A 27,006-nucleotide genomic window follows, 5' to 3' on the forward strand; every position below is an offset into this window, starting at 1 on the left:
TATTCGTTCTGTGGTGTAAAGTCATCAGCTAGAGTTGGGGAGCTCCAGACAGTAAGAATGATATCAGCTTTCTCCTAGGAAGCTTAGGAGGAGCAGAAAAACCGACTGGAAGAACAAAAAAGCCACAGAAAGTATGATGTTCTCTCCTCCCTTCCAGAAACAGTATGAATAGCCCCTACGGATACGGTAAATTTTAAGTGTTAGAGTAAACCTAAAGTAAATAAAACTTTGTCTAGTATACATAAATTACATATTTATAGAATCATACATTCCTTTTATCCTTATATCACTGCAACGACTTCTGAAATAATGCAAGTGATCTTCCCTGAAACAGAATACTTAATATGCAACTAAACAATTCTAAAGTATAGCAAACAATAAGGACTAAAAAGAAGAGGAACATGGTAAATTTTAGTTGATTGGAAAATGCATAAACATGCTTTACCTCTCGTATTTCATGGCCAGCTCCTCTGTATGATTGCAAGTCCTCCAAGATGCCTTCTGCATCTTTTAGTACTACATTCACCTGATTATAAATTTCCTTCTCAGACTCTGTAGGCTGGGCATCTAAATAGCAGGAAAGCACAAGAAAATTTACATTCACATGATTTTTTTTTTAGTACATGTATAACAGTGCTAAGCAATGAATAATCCAGTTTTCTAAAGATGACTAACATCTTATTCAAGTTAACTTTGCACGCATAGAAAAATTTGATAATTTTTCTGTAGTTCTTTATTTGAATAACTAGCCTCAAATTTATAAATATCACAAAGAAGCAAGGGAACACCAAACATTATTATTTAAGTTACAAATCATGACATGGTATATTAAACAAACCTGAGAATTATAATTCAAAATTTAAATTGAGTGTTAGTAAGCACTGTTTCTACTAGATTCATCACTATCAGTAATGACTGTAAGTGCATGAGTAATGATCTATTTCAGTGTAACAGAAATGAAAGGCCTACTAATATATCTTGCTCATCTATGGTTTAAGACATAAACTATATTCCTATAAAGTTCACTTTAATGACTGAGCCGTGATACAAAAAATTAGAAACTGTTTTTAAAATACACTTTTTAGATGCTCTCCTTTTCTAGAGACTTTATATTCTGCACTAATGAACTTCTCTGCTGATGAACAAAAGGTCCAGATTCCTGTGCAGAGGAGTTCAAATCATGAAACTGTTCCAGAATTACTCAGCTGCTGAAAACTAGATAATTTAAGCTATAATATCATCTATCACATAAAACTTTGAAATACTAAAGCAAAAACTGAGTTCCTATATATTTGGGGCTGAGTGAGAGAAAAATGAAGAAAGAATTATACTTATAAAAAGCATAATCAGGAACAAACATACGGGCATTTCCACCACCTGTGGTGTTAGCCATAAAACATATGTTAATAGATGACTAAATACGGATTTCTCTGTTAGACTCGAGGTAACAAAAATCCTGTTTTTAACACCTTGATCATTTGCTTCTCTAAGGATAAATCTTTTTTCATCCAATATATTTGATTCTTTTTTGGGGGCAGGAGAGAACAATGGACGCTCTGTGAGGAACCTGAGTTTTTCTTAAATCTCTCCAACAAGACCACATTCAGTACTACAGATGCTGCATAAAGCACTTAAATGATAAACATTATGATTACTATGTTTTAGAGAGCAATTGTGGTGTCAGAATTCCTCCATGCTGAAATTTTCTCTTAAGCACCAGATGGAGGCAGATCAAATTTATAATATGAATTAAGGATATTTCTGATATTATTCTGTTTACCAATCATAAAACTAGTACCTGCACACACTTCACCTCCCCACAAATACACAACAATCTATTTATTCCTTTCCTTAGAAAATTTTTTAAAACTTAGTTTACACATGAAACTAGGAGTCTAGATGCCTAGAACCTATAACTTTATTTTGCACTTGGGGCAAATCATAATTCAGTTCCATCTATTAAACTTGCCAACTAGTCAAAAACATATCATATATTTTTAAACCAAAAGTTATAGCACCAAATTTTAATTTCAACATACTTAAGACAGTACTACAGCAACAGTAAGTAACATTCACAGGCAGAGCCAACTTAAGGATTTGTGTTCTATTATCGGTTCCCTTATTGTTCAAATTTCCTTTCAGAAATTTTTTCTAATGAAAATGCTATGACAAAATCATTACATAACAGGAGCCAACTGAAAAAGTAAAGACTCTGTATATGTCCAAAGCTATAAAAGTACTACTAGGAGCAAATACTGACACTGTAGCTAAATAATTTCTTCAATTAGTTTGTCATTTAGCAGTAATGTTTTTTCACATTTAGCCAGACCATATTCTCCAAAGTCACAGACACACACTAAAAAAAAGTACAGTTCATAACTTTTATACTTACACCAGATGCAGTAGAGAAAAATAGTTTCACATGCAAAAACAGCAGTTTTATACTTTTTCATATGGAATTGTGAAACTACGGACATAACATCAATATAGACACATATCATAGTTTGAATTCATGAAGTGGGAATTCATGACAAAGGACAATATCTTGACTATAATACATTAAAAGATATTTGTGATGTTTGAAAATATTAAACTAGGTATTTTGGGTGTGGTGACTAGCTATTAACAGAAAAACATGACACTGAGAATTACATACAAAAGAAACATTATAAAGTAGATTTAAATAGACCTTGGAAGTGGTTAATAATTATTAAAGGTATAATAAGTAATAGAAATTTAAAAATAAAGGAGAAGATTCCAGTTTCCCCTAAGAGTGGAAAAAATACCCAGCACCACACTGATTAAACATTTTTTTAGACTGTCACAGGAAAGTCACATTTATAATTTTGAAAGCTGCTGAAGACTGCTGTAGAAATGAAGACAAACAGAAAATAGCAGACAGGTAAGCACTACTTTACTGATAGCAAGTCATGCAAAAGGGTGAAATATTAGGGAGGGTAAAAGACTGTATAAAATAAAGCATTTTTTCCAAAAATGGTATCGTATAATGCAACCAAGACTTGTCACTTTGATTTTTCATAGCAAACAATGAAAAATATTATTACTCCAAGAAAAACATATCACTTAGCCAGCTAACAAAAGGACATTCAATTGCCAAAGTATCTCCTACTGAGAGTAGGCACAGTGATTACTCAACAAGCTTAGTTTTAAAAGCTGTTCAAGGGAAATTAAAGCATGTTTCAGTTGCTCTTATTATTTGAAGGCAAAATTAATTATTTTAATAATTTCACACCAGTTTCCTATAGAAGAGTCACTGAAAGTATCTGCTAAAATTGAAGTTGTTATGGTATAAAAGGAGCAAAAATCAGCTACAAAAAAAAGTCACATAAAATTATAATTGTGATAAGGGGTCTTTCTGCTTTAATCTTGCATTCATTCATTCAGTAAATACTTACAATCTATCTCCACAAGTTTCAACGAGGCAGGGACTTCAATGTACAGTACATACCACTGTACAGTATATAAACTCAGAACCTAGTAGATTTTCCTAATAAATATTTGTTGAATTAATAAGAAGGTAGAGAGATATAAATATGCCTCCAGAATGAGTTAAAGGAGGCTATTATGTATTTTTATCTATAAACAAATATAACCCAACATCATTTATAAAAATAAATATCAGAAAAGTCCACTAGAATAAAGATATTTCAAAGTACGGGGCAAAAGCAACTGAAAATATATGAGGTAAAATTTAAAAATAAAGTTAGACTAAAAGAGTGGGTATTATCAGTATTTTTAATGGGGGAGGGGGAACAGGTAACACAAAAGACACAAGAATCAGAAGAAATGTATGATTAAATGGAAAGGCACTATAACAGAGAATCAGAGAAAGTTAAGATTCTATTTGTCACTTACAAATGACCACCTATATTTACCCTCCTATTTTGGTCTACCTGGAGATAAGTGAATCAAGGTTAACAATGAATACTGAACTTCTATGATTTACAAAAGCACTACACTAAGGTTGAGAAGGGACATAAAAATAAATAAAAGTCCCTTTTCTCTCAAGAAACAATTTAGTGAGCTAACAGTAGTTAGTCAGGCTAAAGATCTGTCATCAGAATGAGCTATTAATTAGCAATGTTGTTATGAAATAAGAAACTCCAAGGACTAGAAGAGGCTGTTCAGGCCCCAATTCAGCACTTTTCATACGTCATCATTAGCATAACCATCACCAAATTGTATGGGGCGATTCTGGGCTTACATCATAATTAAACCATTATTCTTCAAAGCATATAGGTATAGTATCATTTAAGAAAAAGATCCTCTTCCTAGTACCTCAAGTAGATAATGATGTTTCACTGAACACAGGGTGTCATTTCATGCTTCATGGCTTTTTTACATATTGTTCCTTCTTTCTACAACATCCTTCACTAAATTAGTCTGAAACATTCTAATTTCCCCTCTACAACCCAGCTCAAATGTCACCACCAGAAAGTCTACCATCATGCCCAATCTTCTCACAGCTAGGTAAAGTTAATCCCCTTGCCGACCTGTACCTTGAATGATGTAAATTATGTAAACAATTAGTTTGCGTTTCTATCTGTTGTACTGGATTGAGAACTCCCCAAAGGCAAGAGTTGTATCTTAGTTATTTCTGCATCCATAGTATCTGCTGGCTGGCATACAGGATGCAAGCTGAACCGAAGTGAAAACAGTATGCGTGTGTGCAAGCACATAAGTTAAGAGATAACGATTTATTTTAAAGACAGTCTTCATTTTGCAAACTACAGGATTCCATTAAATTATGGTTTAAAATTACTAGAATAGCTAATTTTCATACAGCTTGATGCAAAATGCCAGCGTATCTACCTGTGTGGAATTATTTCTATAGTTGCCTGACAATGGAGATGCACTCAGCTAGATGAGGTCAATTAGAATGATGGAAATAGTAAAACTAAATTACTTTGGTAACCTAACTATTACTGTTCATCTAGAAGTAAACAATGTAGCACTAAACACTCTATTTGATAAAAGAATACAACTTCATTCTCTGTAATCATAACGAACTGGCAAATCAACTTGGCTGGCAATTTTGAGTTTGGTATAAAACCATTTAAAGAGGTCACTAAAGTAGCCTAATGATAAAATATCCTTTTACAAATGCATATTTCCAAAAAGAGACAAATATGCATATGGATGAGAGATACAGTTAAGAGAACACTAACATTAGGTTCAAAAGAAAACACTTAAAAATCTAAATAAGAATTCACAGTGGGCAAACTTTGACCTAGTGTGCAGTTTGTTTTCACTAAACTTCATATACTACAGTATACCAGTGTCAAATAAAAAATTCTACATTCACTGACATAAGCAACAAATATCATTTTAAATTTATGTCTGCCTTTAAGAAGGTAACATTTTAAATGCTGGTCTTCATTGTTCTATTCTATTATTGCTGTTGTTAGCAATTTTAACCTTTTCCTGCTACTAAATTAGCTACCTAAATTTTAAGGATAATCATCTAAACCCCTACAGATTAGAAAACCAAGACCAAATAATATTTTTAAAACTACAGTAAGTTCATGCTTCTCACTTGACCACAACATAATGCTAGGTTTATAAAAAGATCAAGTGCCAAGTCTTGAACAAGATCTTGACTGTATCAAAGCCAAGATTCTGTAAATGTAAGGAATTTGAGACAGAGTAAAATAGAGACAGAATAGCAGAAAATTATACAAGACCAAGTTTGAAACAGATGCAAATAAACTAAAATACAGCTCTAATATAAGTTGCCTCATCTGAAAGAATAATCTTCAAGTCAGCGATCTGCTCAACATCCCCAAGCTGATTAAAATTCATGCTAAACATGCATTTAAGATAGCATTGTTCAATTGTTGAGAAGGGTCAAGAAAACTAATCTTCATTTAGTAACATTTTCCCTAAAAACCAAACGATATGGTCCTGATATTGACACTACTACTCTTTGCTAGCCTGCACATAGTACCCAAACTGTACCAGAACATTTATAGGAATATAATAAAAGTAGAAAAATATCAGAGACCACAAATTACCCCATCAAATGGGGATAAGCAAAAATTGATATGCTCATACAAACTGTCCTGGTTTAAATAAAAATATATATAAATTATTCATAAAACAGAATAAGTATCACATAAGCTAGACTGAAGTGGATGGAAAAACTGCACTGTTTCTCTGGGGATTTATCTTAAGGGATTTGTTTATTTTGTTTTAAAAACCAGAAAAGTTTTTAAAATTTAAGTATTTAAAAATCTGTTCAAATGTTTTAGTCTCAGATAATGCAAGGGGGTCACATTATTTACAACCTAAAGGCTCTCTCTTCACCCTTTCCTAACAATTTTCTAATGATCAGTTAAAATAGCAACATTCACACTAAAACCAATTTAATATCATTGTTTTCAATTTGACAACCAGACAAGCTAAGCAACACTGACAGCCAAAAAAGCAAAAGCTTTTCAACATGCATGGGGGTCAATGACACTTACCTGCCACTCTTAGACCATATTACAATAGGTCATGCAACATAAAACAAACAGAAGGCAAATTACTTAAAGGTCTGTGAACCCATTATTTTTCTTTTTATTTAGAGTTAGAAAAAAATGAATTCCTGAAATAAATACATATAATGAATTTAACTTTTCAAATTAATTATCTGCTAAGATTAAATAATTAAGGTTCACACTTACCTTTTAATATTATGCCCAAATTACTGAGCTCTGAATGGCCTTCATGAACAGATTTTGTATTTAAAATACTCCAATAGGTACAAAGAATAATTGAAACCTAGTCAATTTTTCTCAACTGCAATAAATTTTTTCCCAAATAGTGCTTCTCTTTAATCTTGAAAAGTAGCATTTGTCCTTTCCACCAAAATGTTTTCATAAAAATGATTTCATTAGAGAATCTCAAATGTTTTCATTAGAGATCTCAAATTATAATAATGTCCAACCAAGAGATATTAATCTCTTATAAAAATTCAACTAAAAACATTTTATCACAATTTAATCTATAAAATATGACTTCCAGTTCTAGAAGGCACAAGAAATTTTACTCAAACAATTCATAGCTCAGTCATGCAAAGCAAAAGTTAAAATGATGGCAAAGTGGAAACATTCATTTAGTGCAAGACAAACGCAGTCTACTGCAGGCAAAGAGAAATAGATATAAAATCATCTTCTCACTTTCAAAATCAAGGAAAAAATTTGGCCCCTGCTCAAGGTCTGTGCATGTCAAAACTTTAAGAAGATTCCCCATGTTAAGGTACCTGTCAAGACAAGAATGAGAAAAGAGAAAATATCCCTTTATAAAAAAGAACATCTGAAATTTATTTAAAAAAAAAAAAGTAACTGGAAAATGTTCATTAGGCCATGAATTCGTCCTTCAGGTTACCCAGACTGTGCTCTGGCAGGCAGCAAACCGGGTTCTCAGGGTGCTGATATGTAGGACCTAGAGGTGAAATGCAGTTTTCCTGTGCACAATGGCAGAACTGGTACTCTAATTCTTCTCAAAATTCTCCCAAGACAAGTTTCATTAATGGCCTTATAATGAAAAATTCTTTAAGTATTCCAATAGTGTTAGTATTCTGAAAAAGAAATTTCTGATCAAGAATTATTCACATGTAATGTTGTTTAATATTGCAGTGAAACAACAATTTATTTCAAAGCCAAATATTAAGAGTTTTGGCCACAGCTCACCTTTGCATTTCATCTTATAATAGCAGAATATTAAACTTTACTTCTCATATGCCATTAAATAAAGTATATTATTTCTAACCAAATTTGGATTATCAATAATTTGTGGAGGTTATTTAAAGTACTGATACTGGATATGCAGCACGACTCTGATTTTTAATAGAATTATCATAGGATTATAAGCAAACAGGTTACTGGGCATCGTCACTAAGGCATACTATGAGAATGTTCATCATAAGGCTACTACTTGCTTCATGGACTAATGAAAGGACACCACTGGCTACAGACTCAACATGATTTTAGCAAATGAAAAACTAAAGAATTATACATATGATGGTGATGTTTGCCTACGATTAAGAAAAAAGTCATGCAAACTCTGTTTGATCCCCATATTTTATTAACAAATACTCTGGCTGGCCTTCACTGTGGTGTGAGTATAATTAATCTTTCACCTTTACCATTATGCACCAGCTGTGAAGGGCTAGAAGACTTACTTTCAAAGTCCAAGAAAAAATGTGCTGCATTGTGGTCTATGTCCCTGGTTAGCACCTTAATGAGATTACCCATGCCAGCAAACCTAAAAATAAAAATGGCAACATCATTTAGTTCCAATAAAAAAATTTAAGCAGAGGCCTGGGATTCGGAAAAGGCTGGCTTGCTCATAATTACCAACAGGTGCAGGTTTATTTGCTTCTGGCATTGAAAATTTGGATCAACAAAAGCACATTTGGCTCTGAGTTTATAGCTCTTGTCCCTCTTTTCCACATATCAAAAAGTTACATAAAGCAAAATTGGAAAAAAGATTAGATTTTTACATATAACTTGCAATATTTACATTTGATTAACATCTATGCTAGTGTTACTCCTTTAAAACGTTTGAGACATATATTCTCAATTTAAATTAACATCAAAAATAGATTTCTCAAATAAGTAAATACTGAGACCATTATTTTAAATACTAGCAATTTTTCCTTCTTGCAGAATTAAATCCTATTGGGAATACAAGGAAGACTATTCAAATCACACTTAACCATTAAAGACTGAAGGGAGGTATCAGTGACCCATTTTTAAAAATTTACCAGACATAAACCAGTATTTCTTCTATACACATAAGATTAATCAAACTTTTTATTATTTAACTCATAGATTATTCAACAGTATCAACTATATACAAAGTATGTAACTTAGAAGTTAACACAGCAAACAAACACAAAGGGAGCCAGCAATTAACACAACTTCGTAAGTTTGCAGTACAAAAGTAACGCATTGGTATACATCCTGCCTAAGCATCTGCCGTGACTCAGCGAGGATGAAGGTGGAAGGAGGTGTCAGGAACATTCTGGAAACCTGGTTCAAACCCTGAAGTTGCAGGAACTACAAGGGAAGGCAGACTATGGTATCAGAGGCATCCCATATCCTCCCCTCCCTCAGCCTCCATACTTTTTCTCCAAATATGGAATTGCTGATAAATGCAAATGAGATAAAACATAAAAGTAACAATATTTTTATCAATGAAAGAAAAGACCTTGTTCCTCTCCCCTATTACAAGAAATCTGGAAAGAGCTGGTACTTCCGGCTACCTGTGCTGTCCCCACTTCCTCTCCCTACTCCCTGGACAATGTTCCTAACTTTAAGCCTCTCAAAGATGAAATAACAGTGTAAGTTATTTGCTTTAGAGAGCTAAATGTGATGGACTGACATATATTTCTTAGAAAATGTTAAAAGCAATCTAATTTACTCACTAATATGGTTAATACTGAAATATCTCCTCTCTTAAAACAACATTCTCCCAGTGGAAAAGGCAGGAATCTTATTTTTGATGTTAAAATCCTATTACACAGAATTTTATTGGAAAGATTTTGTACAATGTTTTACACAGATGGGTTAGCTGAGATTAAAACTAGAAGGGAAATATTTCATCTTAAATATCTTATATACACTATAAAAAGTTTAGTAATACCAAGCTTTTATAGTTAAGGCAAATACAAGCATTTTTACAAAATCATCACATCCTAATAATCACCTCAAATTGGTTACTAAATTTATTCAATAAATTTTTTTAGGAATCATTTGGATAGAGAATATTTCACAGCTTCAGTTTTTAAGCTTTCAAATATATATGGGATATCTGATTCCAAACATATGTAATTCTCTCATAAGAACTAAGACCAAATATACAAAGAATTACCTAGTGGTATCAAAACTTACACCACAGATGTAAAATCAGTGTGAGGAAGGACTGTAATTATCTTTAAGAGGAAAAGGCATCACACCATTTGGTATTAAAAGAGTTAATAGTCTATGGAATCAACCCAAAATTCCAACTCTAGCTTACTAGCCGTTTGCCCTTGAGGATGCTAGTTAACCTTTCTGGGACTTATTTTTTTCATCAGTAAAATACACATATCATAATAACCATCTTAAAAGGTTATTATGAGAGTTCACAATGAGTTTAAACACTGACTTACTAGCATTGTGTATGGCATGCCTAAGAGTATTCAATAAAAATGTTGGCTGTTGTTATAACCCCCAAAACACAAAATAACTTTTAAAAAATAATGGTTCTATTTCTTTTAACACAAACCAGGGTCTCCAAATCTTATCAATGAATTTCAATGCTATAAATCAGCATAAATTACAAAACCCATTTTTAGCTGCTTTTGTCAAGAATACTGCTGAAATTCTGTACTAATGAGACCACCATCCACTATACGAGGGAGGGAGAAGGGAGAGATTTAAGTTTCCTCACCTTTGTACTTGTATGCACACTCGATCCTCGGGGAAAATTTTGAAACTAAACAAGTTTGCTCCATTTTCCTACATCCCCTTCTTCAAGTGTCTCCCGCTATCTAGTCCTTCTTTTGAGGCATCCCAGTTTAATGTGGCCCTAACACCCCTCACCCTGCATCATACTTGGTCCAGATCTAGTCACTCTCTATAAGTACTCAAAGATTCAGAAATTTCTACCTCTATCCCAAACACTGACACTTAAGAAAATGGCCCAGTTTACCTAGTTAGGTTTCTCACCTCAGCATTATTAACATTTGGGGCTGGGTAATTCTTCTGTTCAGAGGGGTCTTTCTCACACTGCAAGATATTCAGGAGCATCCTGGGCCTCTACACATCATAGATGGCAGCTGTAACCCACCACCCAAGTTGTGACAACCAGACATGATTCTGTATATTGCCAAATGTCTCCGTGGGGACAAAGTCACTCCAGGCTGAGAGCCAATGATGTAGTACAAATGCAGCCTAATGCAGAAAGTACTTCTACCCCAAACACACAGGAAAGATGCTGCATAGGCAACCCACACCATGTGTGTCTCTTTGAAACAAAAACTCGAGGAATTTTTCAAAGATTATCTGTTTCAAATATTATCAGTTGTCATTTTTTACAAGAATAAACAAAAAATTAAAGCCACATCCCTGTCTTGCACAGTTTAACCCTTCAGTCAAAAGCACAACAAAACAAAAAAATTCTCTCTGTTCCCTCAGTGTGACTGATTTCAATGAATATGACATAATGGCTACTTCTCAGTTCTGCCTGGGTTCAAACCCAGCTCTGCCACTTCCAAGCTTTGTGACTTTAACTCAAGTTTCCTAACTTCTCCATGCCTCAGTTTTCTCATCTGTAAATGTGTGTAATAATAATATCCACCGCAGAGGGCTCATAAAATCATTAAATGGGTTAATACAAGCAAAACATTTAGTACCATGGCTGGGAAAGTATTTGCTGCTATCGCCATGGCTGCTGTTGGAGCAGCCTGACTACCTACAGGATCTGTTCCCAACAGCAGAACCTGTGGCCGGGAGGCTTCATACATGCGGCAGCCATGTTTCCTTCCCTAGAGGAAGTCAGTCTAACACAAAATAATGAATCCAACATACAGTGAAGAGTCACAAATGTCCTAATGCCGTTTCCTTCAGTTTAGTTACTAGATTTTCCTCTGGTTTTAAGATATTCGAATTTCTATCAATGTCCCTTTTACTTTTTTAGTTGAGTTGGGTTTCTGTCATTTGCATCTAAAAGAATCTGACTAATATGATTTCTAAATTTCAGATAAATAAATAAATCTGACACAAAAGATGTTTCAGACTATATAAAACTTGGTCCAAAATACTGATATCCTTTAGAAGTACTATTTTAAAGTAAATAATAAACACTACAATTTAGAATAATAAACTGTAAGTCTTACAATCTGAATTTAGGAGGAAAAAGCTACGAAATTTTCTTTCAACTTACCTTTTTTTGTAATCCTTGGATTTAAACTAAATATTATAGATATTTACTATATAAGCTAAGAAAAAATTGATACACAGAAGTCAGATACAGTTTACTTCGTTTGTAATATTTCTGGTGGAATTCTATGACTATGAGCTCTTATGTTTCGTGTTTGTTTCAGAGTTGGCTGCTTATCTGGAAAGGAACATGCTCTTCCTGTCTCGCAGTCTGTGGAATGTATTTTTGAGTTCACAAAAGGCACTTAATAAATACATCAGACCACCTTCCCAAAAAACATTTGGAAAAAAGTTTCCTTATAGAATAAGAAAAGCTACTAGAAGCACAATTATATGGTACAATTAATATATTATTTCATCTCTTTCTAGAAAATTCCTGAGAGCTGCTGTTACCTCATTTACTCTTCTGAGCTCAGAGGGTCTTATAATGCTTTCTCCTACGCCTAGAATGCTGGCTCCAAGGATTTCCCCATGACTGGCTTCTGTTCATCATTCAGGCCTCATCTCAAATGTCCCCTCTTCAGAGAAACTTTTCTCTGCCAACTTACCAACAGCAGATCCACCCCAGCCCCATTATCTCCTGTCACATTGCCCACCTCATCCCTTCAGCATCCTTAACACAATCTGAATGACTCTGTTTAGTGTCAGTTTTTTTCCCATTCAGTTTATAAACCTAATAAATATATCTTGGTTGGGGAAGAGGGAAGAAAAAACTCATAAACATACTGCAAATCAGGGCTTCTTAAACTTGGCACTATTAATATTTGAACCATGTTATTCTTTGCTGGGGGCTCTCCTGAACATTGTAGGATATTAAGCAGCTTACCAAGCCTCTATCCATTAGACACCTGGTGTCTGCCCAATACCCAGCTGTGACAATCAACAGTGTCTCCAGATACTGCCCAACTTTCCCTTGGGGGCAAAACTACCCCAAGTTAAGAAGCACTACTTTATATGTCTGCCACAGACATGAAGCATACTCACAGTGTAGCCCAGCAATCCTGCTGCCTACCTCCAGCCAGTTTACTCTCCCACTCTACCAGCTGTCAGCTGACTATTCCACAAGGCTTTTTTAAAACAACTCCTCAAACCTCAACCTATCTTCAAGCATCCTCACTTGAAGAGGTGATCTCGCTACATTTTTTACTCCCCAAAACAAGAAAAGAAAACATCTACCATCCTTTCTAACACTCTTTCCTGCTCCTGATGGACCACCTTTCCCCAGGGACACCAGTTATCCCACTTGCTGGATGAAAAGCAAGCCTCCACGTCCCTTCCACTACCACACCATCTTGCCTGTCCTCTCCACAGTAACTAGTCAGGTGAGCTGTCCATAGTCACTTCTTCCTACTTTCCCACCTCCCATTCTTTCAGCTCATTCCAAACTAATTCCATAGTGGCTTTTATGCCCACTACGATGATGAAGCTGGTCCCTGTCAAGACCACTGAAACCTGCATCTAGCAAAATCCAAACGGCAATCTCACATGTCAACTTACTGGAGCTCTTAATAGTCTTTAACCCGATTTATCATTTGCTCCTTCCTGAAACATTTTCTTCATTTGACATTTAGGACAACACATTCTGAGTTTCCTTCCTACCTTATGTCTCTTCTTTTTTGGACCCTTTCCTTTAGCATACATGCAGTTATTTCTCCCATCTTAATACAGAACAAAAATGTATCTTGATTACATTTCCCACCCTACTCCCTGCTTCTCTGTGCAGCAAAATTCCTTGAGAAAAGTTGCCTACACTCATTGTCTTTTATTCCTCTCCTTCCACCCTCGGCTAAGTCCACTCTAACCTGGCTTTTGGCAAATCTTTTATTACCAAACTTGCTCAAGCAAGGTCATCAAATAATACTCATTGCTAATTCCAATGGTCCATTCTTACTTCACCTGTCAGAAGCATCAGACAGAACTGACACTCCCTACTCAATACACTTTTCTCATTAGCTTAAAGGAGACTGTCTCATCTCCTTCACTTCTATACCAACCCAGTTCTTGCCATCATCACCTCTTGCCAGGTTTACTTCAAAAGCCTCCTAACTGCTTCTGCCTTTATCTTCTACTACAATCTCTTCTTATTATAAGAGAAAAAACAATCTTTTAAAAACATAAATTGACCACATCCTTTCTCTAATCAAAAACATGCAATGGCTTACTCATATACTCAGAATAAAAACCTAAACTCCTCATCAAGTTGTATAAAACCCTGTATAATCTGTCCCTGATCCACTCTGGCCTCATCTCCCATCACTCTCCACAACAGCCTGTTGCAGTTTCTCTGACACAGCAACTTTCTCCCTCCTTGGAAAGCCTCTGCACCTACTTTTACCTGGCCTCGAACACTGTCTAATAGACCTTTAAATGGCAGAGTCTACTGCACTTCATTCAGGTCGCTGGTCCTATCAGACCACCTCAAAGAGGGCTTCCTTCACCAGTCCATCCATAATACCTCTTCCTCTTTCTCCTCCCTATCCCCTTCCCAAATTGATGGTTCTCACCATCTAACACATATTCATTCCTTTAATTATCTGTTTACTCTGTCTTCTACTGCAAGGTGAACTTTGAACTTTAAGGATACGGGGCTTTATGTTGTGCACTACTCTATCCCCAGAACCTACAGCAATGCCTGGGATGCTGTAGGTAGCAATAAATATTTGTTGAATAACTGCATGATTAAAAAAATACACACAAAAAAACCAAAAGTTTGCCTGTAAAATTACAGAAGTATTCCAAGGAAGAGAAAGGAAAGACCAAAATAAACACTGACAACTGAAAGCTCTGAGTTGAAAAAAAAACTGAGAATTTAGGATTCACTCACTGTCTTCCCAGTCAAATCAATGAAGACAGTCCTTCCCTTCTCCCTCCTCTGTAAAAGCCATTAATTTTATGTACAACTATTAAGAAATTTTGAAATGTTAAATATTAGGGAAATAAACTGACAACTACAATAAATATCAAGAAAATTATGGTTTGCCAAGATAACTTAGGAAGAACATACTATCCTCCCATTGCCATAAATATGACTTCAAAATACAAATAAGAATGAAGACTAGCCTGTATTATAATTCTCATCTTTGTAAAAATGAACAGCATTTGTAACATTAAATAGAATAAGCTTTAAAATGTGGGTTTAAATTTTAACTTCATTTAGAGCATACATCCTCCAAAAAAGGCCTATTTGGGAATATCTTCTGAGAAAAAATTAACAGCAGAGTGTCAATTTTGCCCCCTCAAAATGTTATGAGGACAACTCCAAAATGAAGCCAACTATCCTCTTCAACCCAGATAACTGAATAAAGAACACAAAGAATTATGAAGTGTTACAGAAAAAGGAGATATCCCTCTGTTCTAATAAAACTTCAAAACAATAGATATCATAAGAATGCATTAATGCAATTTTTCACATCTTCCAATGTATGCTGACTAAAAATGTGTGAATGCAAAAAAATCTGTCAAAACAGTCACTAGAAAGTACCAACCATTTTTAGTGTTGAAGACAAAGAATTTCTTATATTTATCCAAGCTCTGAATCCTAGGCCAAAAAAGTCTTCTAGAAAACATATTACCACACAATGTTCCTGAACTATATTCTGTTGTGCATAAAAATATTACTTTACATTAAATACACTATTTCTCAGTCTTATAGACATTCAACCTTGTGGAAACAACTGCAGGTCTTTAATACTGTCAGGAAGGGGGGTTAATCTGGAAATTCAACTATGCTTCTGCTTTACTTGTCTACTAAGAAATGTCCGGTTCTCATACAACATGTACCACGAATCTGAAGCAATATTAACAGAATGGAAAATCAGTAATGAAAAATATGACACAATTTTCACCGACAATGGTGCACACATCATGAAGGCCAGAAATGATTCAAGAATCAAAGGCTTACGTTTTGTTCACATCCTTCCGTTGTGTTTTCAGAAACAATAACCAATGTAATATAATGAAATGTATTTTACACAAGCAAAAAAATAGTGAATCGCTTTAATAATTCTCCTTCCAAGCGCAAACTACCACACATACAAGAGATTCTGGAATTGCTTTGTTATATACTAAATCAAGTAGTTATTATATGTTTAAAAATCTACTTTAACATAAAAAAGTATTAATATTGTACTCTAAAGATAACCAACAACGTCAACAGCAAAAAAGAAAAAAAATTTACTAATAACTTCCAAAGAAAAATTCACCTGCTGGAAACTGCTGAAGAAATAACCAAATAGATGCGCTTATCTTAGAGGGAATTACAGAAATAACTACATGAACATCCTTCAAAGATCCTTGTGACCAATCTACTACACAGAAAATGTTGTGATCAGGTGAATGAAAAGTTGAAAGGCAGGTAGTAACTCACATGGCTTTGCTATCCTGAAAGCCAGATACAGAACTCCAGTGCCACATTTCCAGGTCTAAAGTTTAAGGATAAACATTTCTCAAGTGATTACATAAGAGTACAGGCTAAAATAATAGAAACTTATAATTAAAATGATATCAACAATCTCATTTAGCAGATCTGCCTCTGAAAATAATTCCAGGCATCATCATCTTCGAACACTGCACAAAGTCTTGTTTGTAGAACTGTTCCTAAACTGTGACATCACCATTTGAAGGCAATGTTGATTTAACACAGCAAATGAACAGAAGGAGTGACTTCAGGAATAATCCAGACAATAGTGCAAGAATAAAAAATTTTCAATATGTCAAAGTTTTAAAATCTATTATAATTCATAATATAATAATTATATTTTGATAAATTTTCAGATTAATGTATCTCAGAAGTTTATTCCATGATGATTTTTGCCTTAGGCTTAGCTAAATATTGATTATTGGCCGAAAGTGTATTTGGTATACCTCTGATACAGGCACACAAAGGAAATATTCAACACAGGGCAGAGTAAATATTCAATAAATAATCGATGAATTAATTTAATGACTGTAAATAGGTAGGATTCAATATTTCTGAAGAATCAGGTGCACAATAATTTAAAGGAGAGGTATAATCACAACTCCTCCTTAGCTTCTAATACGGCTGCAAATCACATTAGAACATAGCAGTTAATGGTATTAACATTCTAATTTGGTGTAAGAAGTTGAAAACCCCCAACAGTTGAGTGCCAGTATAATGAAGAGAAATAGCCAACTCAAGCAACTCCACCAACAAAGCATCCATAATAATGATCCTGACATTATGCTACTGGCTCTCCTGATGGCACTGCAAATGCACATCACACTCCAACCTTCTCACACCTGCTTCTCCACTTTCCTTCCCCCCATTCTTCCCAACAAAGGAAGAATGCTGCTAAACAAAATCTTTTGTTCTAAAACGATGACAATGACTGGCCACAAATATCTGTTCATTAAATGGCATGACTAAGACTTCCCTCTTGCTCTTGCCCTTCCCGCTTTCTGATCTTTTTGTGGTAAACACGCTTAAGCAGAATCTGAACTCCCAGGACTTCATCTCTCACCCCAACCCTGGTTCTGTTGAACTTGCAAAATAAGTAGATTCAGTGTTCTCTCTGGGGCTCTATTCATAGAGCTTTATTCGCCTCCCACCTGTATCTCTAAAGCATGAGCTATCCAAGAACAAACATTCTGAGAGGAAGCACGAACTGCTGTTAAGCACTGTTGTACTTAAATCAACATGGATAAATGAATGCTGAGTAGAAAAGAGGTGCACTGTGACAGTTATTTACCTGTTTCTCACACCCCCAAGCCTCTCCTTTTAAAATCTGCTTTGTGATGTTGGGACAAAGAAGCTGTCAAGTATCACCTAGACTACTTTGTCAGCTGACTTCTGAGAAGACTCCATCAGTGGGAGCCATTAAAAGGAAATTACAAAGTGGGAAGAAAGAAGGTCTCTTGCTGTTTTTCCAGTCCCATCAGCATTTCCTATGAGCAGAAGACAGCCAAGGCGCCAAGCCTCAGCTTCTCACAGAACCCCCAGCAGCCGCGCCGTACTGGGCCTCTTCAGGGCTGTAAGCTTCCGGTCCTACTCCTGCAGGCACCTAAACTCCGCCTACCCCACCTCTTGCCTTTGTTCCCCCAGCTTCAGAAGTGGTGGCTGCTTCCTGTCACCATTAATATCTAAGTTACCTCATGTGATATAATAAGAAATATATATTTGGTCTTTAACCCCAGTTCCTAACACTGAGCTCCTAAATCCCTTGGAATTTCCTGGGTGGCAAGAGCCTCTTTTGTTTTCGTAGGTGGCTCTTGGCAAGCCCCTGGATAGCTTCAAGACGGGGGCTGGTCACCACAAAGACCAAGGCATGACTACAGGGTTGGAACTTTCAGCCCCATCTCACGACCTCCAGGGACTGGAGATTGAGTTGATCACCAACAGTCAACGATTCACAGTCATGCCTACATAATGGAGCCTCCTAAAGACCCCTAAATGAGGAGTCTGAGGAGCTTTTAGGTTGGTAAATGCATCCACATGCTGGGAGGGTGGCACAGCCCAACTCTACAGGACAGAGGCTCCTATGCTCAGGATACTTCCAGACCTCACCCTACATACCTCTTCATACGGCTGGTCATTTGTATCCTTCATAAAATCCTTTAAAATAAACTAGAATGAGGAAGTGAAGTTTTTCCCTGAGTCCTGTGAGCCGTTAAAGCAGATTATCTAACTTAAGGAGGGGTCATCTAACCCTCTCTGCTGGTTGGTCAGAAGTACAGGAAGGCCTGGGACACGTGACTGGCATCCGGAGTGGGGGCAGTCTTGTGGGCCTGAGCCCTAACCTGTGGGGTCTGTACTCACTCCACGTGTCAGAATCAAAATGAATTGTGGGACACCTAGTTGGTGTCTGGAAAGTTGGAAAATCGGTTGGTGTGGGAGAGAAAAAAACATTAGGCATTAGAAGTATTGTGAGTAAAATCACAAACTCTAGCATTCTCTTTTTGATCCACCTTCCAACACCTGTGTAAATAAATCCATATAATAAGTTTCCTGTTTTAAAATACATAGCAAAGTTTCTGCTTTCCTGGTTGAAATCTGATTTATACAGAGGAACTTATATATAGATAGTAGCTTAATCCTTAACCTTACAACACTATCTAATCTATCATTACCAGGTATGACTGTAGTTCTTAATAAAGTAACTTTTTTTCTCCTTACTTTGCAAAATGTAAAGAAACAGAAGCAGGATTCAGGTATCCCTGGGTGCCCAGGTCATACTAAAATCTCATCATGAATCCCTAGCGTATGTTAAGGTCAATATATTTTATTAAGCTAATAATTACATGGAGTTGTTACTTGCCTTAAAGAAATGTGACATAAACCAACAACGGAATGGAAACCGGGAGACCTAATTTCTAGTTTTGACTCACAAAATACGTGACTTTACACAAGTCAGTTTGTTAGACTGAATCTCTCACACTGCTCCTAGCTCTGATTCTACGTATGTTATAACACATCTTTCCTAATGCTGACATCTAGTGGATACACTTAAATTTAGTATTTTAAAAAGAAAAATCTTATTTAAGCTATTTTAAATAAAAGCCTCACGAGGATACCTGTGCAATAAATATAACAAATTAGGAGGCCAGTACTGCTCCTTAGATGGAAGTGAATCCTAATAGCATTACATCAGACTGTCACATTTTTTAGTTTGATGTCAAAGATTATGAGTACTAGGACCCTTCCATGCATCCAGCCATTAAAAATTAAACCACCAAGGCACATTAGCTGCCTGAGTTGCAAATTTAGAACAAGAAAGCAAAGAAATGCTTCCTACTCTTAATGTTCTGCATTCAGATACAGACATGGGTTATGAGAAGGGCTAGTACAAAGTTCAAAGGTAAGTAATTTAGTAGTGTACAGAACGGTGTTTGATGGAAATATTGGGGGGAGGCCCAAAACTCAAAATTACCTATTTTACAAGGGTCTATTATGATGGTTTCTCTTAAAAAAAAAATGGTCATTGAACAAAACAGTATTTATTCTGAATCCACTTACCACTTACCACTATTTTGAAACCCATGAAAAATTATATACACTCATATATGGTAAAATATACACATTAAAATGCAAGAGAATGATATACACAAAATTTAAGATACTGGTTATCTCTGGTGACCGACAGGGCCACAGGACTGGGAACCTTCAAAGGTTTAGGGGATACTCTCTAGTGCTTCAGTTACTGGTGGATTCATGGGAGTCTTATGTCTAGGTTTTTAAATTCACAACTAAAGGTATACATCTTTTGTATGTATCAATAATTCTAAAAAAATTTAAACATAAAGTCACTGATGCTCAGAGAAGACATGTAACTCATTCAAAGATGCCCAACAAAAATGACTGGATTGGAATTCAGGTGCCTGAACTCTTCCTAATACACATGCAAAAGTGCATGGATGGTCTACTAAATAAAAACCTTACCATTACATAAAAGCTTCAGTACTCCTGTATCTCGTGTTTACAGGGCCTGGTGGTGACTGTTGCTGTTTTAAATCAAACAACCTTTCCTTAGCTCCTTTCTGCCCATCACTGTGACAGATACTGAATATCTGGCATTGAAGAATTCAGACAACTGAAAGAGACCATCAAGAAAGCGGCATGCTTTCATACTGAAGCATGCAAACCACTCTATGAACATATAGAAAAAGGAACACCTAACCACATGCTTCCTAGAGGAGCTGATTCTTAACTCTTTCTTATTTTCTATTTCTTTAAAGTAGGAAATAATTAAAGCATTTTAAAATATCATATTCACATACTCTACTATCCAGCAATATCTTTTTGCCATATTTGCTTCACATGCCACTCTACTTTTTTTGTAAAGTTAATCACCCAACCTCCCACAGCCAACTTTCCTCTCCTCCTCTCCCCCATCTCGAAGGTAATCAGTATCTTCAAGTATGCTTCCTTTCCAAACATACTTTAAAATTTTCATTGCAAAGGTATGTATTCATAAACAACACAGCACAAACACCACAGCACTCTTCTGCTTTTCTATTTGAATAAATGATACACTGTTCACATTCTGTAAAACTCACTTTTCTCATTCAGCGGCGTTTTGAGAATTACCCATGTTCTGTCATTTTAGAAGTTACATACTATTCCATTCTTCAAAGAAACCAGTTTATTTATTCATTCCCCCACCTAGAGACAATGAGCTTTCGACTTTCCTCTATTAACAAATATGCTTTATACACACTACATATACTCGTGCCCACGTTCAAGTTTCCATAGCAGCTATTTTGAAATTAAAAGGCTGCTGTAACTTTCCTAGATTGTGCCTAATTGCTTTCTGAAGTGCATCTATCAATTTACTGCTCCACTAGTAAAAGATTTCCTCTCTCCTATCCTCTAAAACTTCAAGTGTTAATTTTTAGATTGTGAAATATCTGATGTTTTGACTTGTATTTTCTTGATTACTAGTAAAAATGTGCATTTTTTGTATGTTTACAGGCCATCGGTAAAATGTGAATCCTTTGCCACCTGTGTAATTTATTTTTTCCACTGTCTCTCAGCCCACACCTACCCATTGGGGCTTAGAATCTGTAAAAGACATTCCCTAGACATCCTTGCCAGCTAGGTTCCTATAAGGTCATTTCAATAAAAGGCAATAGCGGGTGAGAAGAAGGCTGGAGAAAGAGAGAAGCTTCCTGTTTCCAGCCAGGACAGACTAGCAGCTGCTGTGGGAGTGGTCTGGATGGGGAGATTCCAGCGTCCAATGCCCTAGTTAGAGGCAGGAGTCTGTGCGTTCCAGTCCAGCAGCAGCTTATCTCTGGTAGCAGCAATAACACCTCATCTATTTTGCCACTCTATTCCACCCCCTTAAGATCTTCCAGTATTTCTAATACCTTTATAACCAATCCTCTATATTAAATGCCCTGAGTTTAAAATACTCAGAGTAATATTTTTCCTAACTTGACTCCAAATGATGTATCACTCTTTTTTTTTTTTTTGCCAAATGGGCTTTAGAAAGTTCAAATAGGAATTCTGAATACCAATTTTTGATGCTTATATACATGGCAAATACTTTTCCTAGTCTGTAATATGACTTAACTTTGTTTATGGTGCCATGTGCCACATATAATCCAATTTTTCATCATTTCTTTGCAGTCTGTTTCTTTTTTTGCAATTTATGTATTATATATATATAATTGTGAGGGAAAACAGACATCTTAGAAAGTATCAACCATTTTTTCATTTAATCAATGAATATGATAGATTACACAAATACACTTTCTACTGTTAAAGCATCCTTGCATTCCTAGGATCAACTCTATTTGGTCCCTTAAAGAAATGTATGTTCCTACATTTGGTTTGCTAATATTTCACTTTGGGTTATTTCATAAGACTAATAATTTTTCTCTCTGTTCTTGTCTGGTTTTGCTCTTTGGTATTGATATTTTATGTATTGGCTCTTTCTATTCTACAGAACAGTTTATAAAAGACAGAACATGTCAGTTCCTTGATGAGCTTCATAGGAAAGTTCTTTCAAACATCTTTTTTTTTTAATTGAAGTATAGTTAATTTACAATGTTGTGTTAGTTTCTGGTGTGTACAGCATAGTGATTTATTTGTACATATATATTCTTTTAAAAATTATTTTCCATTATAGGTAATTACAAGCTATTAAATATAGCTCCCTGTGCTACATAGTAGGACTTTGCTGTTTATCTATTCTGTATAGTGTAGCTTGTATCTACTAATTCCAAATTCCTAATTTATCCCTCCCTCTTCCCCTTTGGTAACTGTTTGTTTTCTGTCTTTGATTCTGTTTCTGTTTTGTAAACAAGTTCATCTGTGTATTTTTTTAAGATTCCACATATAAGCGATATCATATGATATTTGTATTTCTCTGTCTGACTTACTTCACTAAGTATGATAATCTCTAGGTCCATCCACATTGCTGCAAATAGCATTATTTCACTCATTTTTATGGCTGAGTAGTATTTCACTTTGGGGTGTGTGTGTGTACACACATCACAACTTCTTTATCCAATTATCTGTTGATGGACATTTAGGTTGCTTCCATGTCTTGGTTATTGTAAATAGTGTTATGAACATTGGGGTACATGTATCTTTTCAAACTAGAGTCTTCTCTGGAGTGGGACTGCTGGATCATCTGATAATGCTACTTTTTAGTTTTTTAAGCAATCTCCATACTGTTTTCCAGCGGCACCACCAATATACATTCCCACCAACAGTGTAGGAGGGTTTCCTTTTCTCCACACCCTCTCCAGCATTTATCATTTGTAGACTTTTTAATGATGGCCATTTTGACTGGTGTGAGGTGATATCTCCTTGTAGTTTCGATTTTTATCTCTCTGGTAACTAGTGATGATACTGAGCATCTTTTCACGTGCCTATTGGCCATCTGTGTGTCTTCATTGAAGCCTTCTGCCCCCAAGTATCTTTTTCATCTTTGAAACTCTGGTCCCTGGCAGACATTCTGTCAGACAGTGACTACTCAATAAACATTAGTTGAATTAATAAGCAAATTAAAATTCAAGTAAAAAAGTCTGTTCATCAAAAGAACAAACTAAGGGTACCCCATAAAAGGTGTAGCTTCAGGTCAAGTGAAACTAATTGCAACTTTTCAACGCAGGGAGTAAGCTTATGGACTGTATTACCTACCAAGGAATAATTCAAATATAAGCTCCAGAAAGTTAAGAAACTCAGTCAAGGGCAAGATTAACAGGCAAAGGTTTACTGCTCACACATTAAGGCTAGTCTAGACAGCAATGATATTTTCCCATAATACTCTTCATCACCATTGACCTAATCTTCATTGGTTATTTCTCATGTTCTTATGCATAACAGCAATGAGAGCCAAAATCCTTGAAATCTTGACCCTGAAGTCCCAAAGTCAGAAATAGAGCTTTTTTAATATATTTTTTGGCAAGGAGATTACAGGCTACAGGGACGCTCTCATCCACTGCAAATAAACACTCCACTTAACCCTTCAAGAACAAGAGCCTCAGATTTCTCTCCCAGTCACCGAACTACAGCAAAGAGGGTGCAGAACGTGGGCCTCTCTCCCAGGTAAGGAGGCCTCAAGGTAGTGAAAGGATAAAATACGTACCTGCCATCATTTTTTTCCCCTCAGAGATTTTACAGGAGAAGACAGACAGGAAAGCAGGAGACCTCCAATCTCAAGGAAATATGCCAGTATTGGGCATATAGCAATAAGCACTATTTCTAGTTACCACATGATGACTAAACCAATTAAGAAGATCTTAAAAACTATCCTTCTACTGTCTTTCCCTTACAATTTGAGTTAAAAGATAAAGTATTCTCTGAAATGAGAATTCTCATATTTTTTCCTGGTGGACTAGGGTTTCTTCTTAACATTAATAATCACTGTGAGACGTGGGAGACATCAGGCAGAAGGCTTTATAACAAATCATCAATGAGTAAGAGAATCTTAGACCAGGAAGGGACCATCCATGCTGGGCTCTGGGAATCAAACTAAACAAAATAATCCCTCTACTGCTTGACAACTCATTAAATACTTGAAGTAGCTTAGAATATATTAAACTGAGGTAAAAGAAAGTTATGCATCAGACTACATATGTATACTCACACATGACAAAATTATAAACAAGGTATCGCCTGTCTAGTAATTATGAGGATTTAGTTTCTGAAAGAAAATAAAGTTTAGAAGGGTTTATTTAAGAAATCTTCATCCTAAGGACCTTCTTAAACATTACAGACTGAAGGAACTAAGAGCAACAGAATCATTTTTCCCTGAGTGACTATAACTTAACTTTTATATCCAAAGCACTGTGCAAAGGGCCTTGGATGCTGTAAGTACTAAATGAAAGTAAAAGAAAGATTAAGTAAGTTGCTTCAGGTCAACAATAGTAAACAGTGAAGCTGGAATTCTCACTGGGACAAATTTGGCTCCCTACAGTTCTCTTAATCATTTTGCCATATTGTTTCTTAAATCATAAATAAAAGTACACATCATTTATCCAAAAGGAGTTAAGAAAAATCTCAAGTGTTTCTGAAAGAAATTAATTCAATACTAGCACTAAAACTTCTAAATTAGGAACAAAATTCTCACAGAGACAAAATCTTAAGGGAAAAAATGATGACTAGAAAAAGACAACAGATGCCAAGAAATGTCCATAAATATTTCTCTACCTTGTCAGGTCTTTCTGTTTGAGCTTGGCACGCTAAATGAACTTAAAAGAAATTTAAATGTTTTTCTAGTTCTGGACCTTAAACTAAAATCACTCTCTTACATATTTACATATAACTCTTCTAGGCTCATCATAATCAAACAGAATACAAAACAAAATATTAATTTCTCTTCATGTAATCATGTAACTTTTAAGATACATACCTGAGTAATTTTTCTACATTTGTAAGCTAGTATCTCTTATAATGCTAAACAGACTCCAAGAGAGGTAATTCATTACATTTTGATCTTTCAAAGGGAAGTGGTAATTATAACCATTTACATATGTTTTAATTATATCATTTAAAAAAACAGTATTTTGTTTCAGTTAGAGTAGACATTCCCTGAGTAAATTTTAAAAGTATACTCTATAATGATTTTCAAATGACATGGTCTGATACCTTTCACTACATAATACTGTAAAAGCTGATTTCCTGCACTCCACCCCCAAAAAACTGATTTACCAAAAAAAAGGAAGCAATCTATTGTTTTCTTAGTAAAGTGGAACATACTAATTTTCAATGAGTTTTTGAAACCATTAAAACCAAAATGCAGTATCTATATAACATATAAACTTTTCTGAACTAAGTATGTTACCTAGTAATTCTAGCTTTTAAAGTTCCCCATAGCATATACAAGGGCAATACTTAAATAAGCCCAAGGTCAAATCACTTAACTAGTTTGAATATTTTTACCATATGTCTAAAGTTGCTAGGAGGGAAAAAGGAAAACAGAAAAGAAGGAAGTGAAGAGAATGAGAAAGGTGGAAATCCGAACCCAGAATAGAGAGTTTACGAAATGACTTGAAATCAAATTAGCTCAATTCTCTAATTTTATAAAAGAAGGGAACTGAGGACTAGAGGAACTTGGTGACCTGGGCAAAAGCAGCAAACTATTTTTTAAAAGCGGGGCTTATTCCCATGGCCCTAACAGTGCAGTTTTTAAAAACATCGTTCAAATATGGGATCAGAATCAGATTACACGGATAGAAACAATCAAGGACCACAACCAAAATACCCTCCAAAGTGAGACATCCCACTGTGACCCTTCAAAACAAATATTAGGACTATTTTTGTCATCAACCAAACTTCAATACATCTGCCATTTCACCCTTTACTAGTAGTCAGCTACAAGGTGCTAGATAAACAAATGTAGTGACACCATCCCAGGCTCTTCCTAGCTTAGGCTGACATATGCTCATGTACAGTTCACACTACTGCAGTAACTGCAAAAACACTTGGTGACTTTTTACTAGTCTTCACCTTTTTCGTGTTTCCATTAACACAAGTATCAGAGCACTTACTATTTGCATCCTTCCTGCGGCAATCAATTATGACATTTTTCTTGCTAAGCTTTTGGCATCTCAAACTGATAGCTTATTTTGCACATGTTTATTTCATGTTACTTGAACTAGAATGTGAGTCCTTTGAAAGCCGGCACTCTTCAAGGCTTACCACTTATTTTCTACTCTCTCTTCTACAGAATATGCTGTTGTTTCTCTGATTATTAATCAGCAAACAGAAGTTTCTTCAAAGCTATTTCAATTAGGATATTATTAAGGAATGGATGTGTAACTCTACTTCTTTAAGATTAGTTATATAGAACACAAAATACTACACTTATTCAAATATGATGGAGAAAGAAAGGTCTAGCTGACTTTTCACTGATGGGAGTTCTTAATCTGGGATTCGGAGAGAAAATTTAGTGATCTGTGAATCTAGATAAGAAACTTCTCATACACCTCTATGTGAAATTTAGCAATTCCTTCAATCAAGATTATAGGCAACAAACCACAGCAGTACTGAAAATATCTATAAATTTGTCATTAATAGAAATCAAAGGTATTTTCATATTACATTACAATTACCACAAACTCATTTAAAATCACAGTACTTAGCACAATTGTTGCTAAAGCTTAT

The 27,006-nt window shown here is 35.3% G+C and overlaps 1 protein-coding gene across 12 annotated transcripts in view; it reads right to left on the minus strand.

Annotated features, from left to right (window-relative positions):
- Window positions 1–27,006, minus strand: part of CYRIB (CYFIP related Rac1 interactor B) — a 137,844-nt gene that overhangs the window by 22,628 nt on the left and 88,210 nt on the right. For 7 of the 12 annotated variants that reach the window (XM_072949709.1, XM_072949708.1, XM_072949711.1 and 4 more), the window contains 2 exons: window positions 7,185–7,267; window positions 446–567 (listed from right to left, as the gene is read on the minus strand). In XM_072949709.1, the coding sequence (XP_072805810.1) occupies window positions 446–567; window positions 7,185–7,257 (195 nt within the window). In that variant the 5' untranslated portion in view covers window positions 7,258–7,267. Of the gene's footprint in view, window positions 1–445; window positions 568–7,184; window positions 7,268–8,188; window positions 8,272–27,006 lie in introns of all 12 variants that reach the window. The other 5 variants (XM_072949713.1, XM_072949712.1, XM_072949717.1 and 2 more) reach the window with 3 other exon arrangements.

Source organism: Vicugna pacos, chromosome 25 (genome assembly GCF_048564905.1).
Source record: "Vicugna pacos chromosome 25, VicPac4, whole genome shotgun sequence".
Lineage (NCBI taxonomy): Eukaryota > Metazoa > Chordata > Mammalia > Artiodactyla > Camelidae > Vicugna > Vicugna pacos.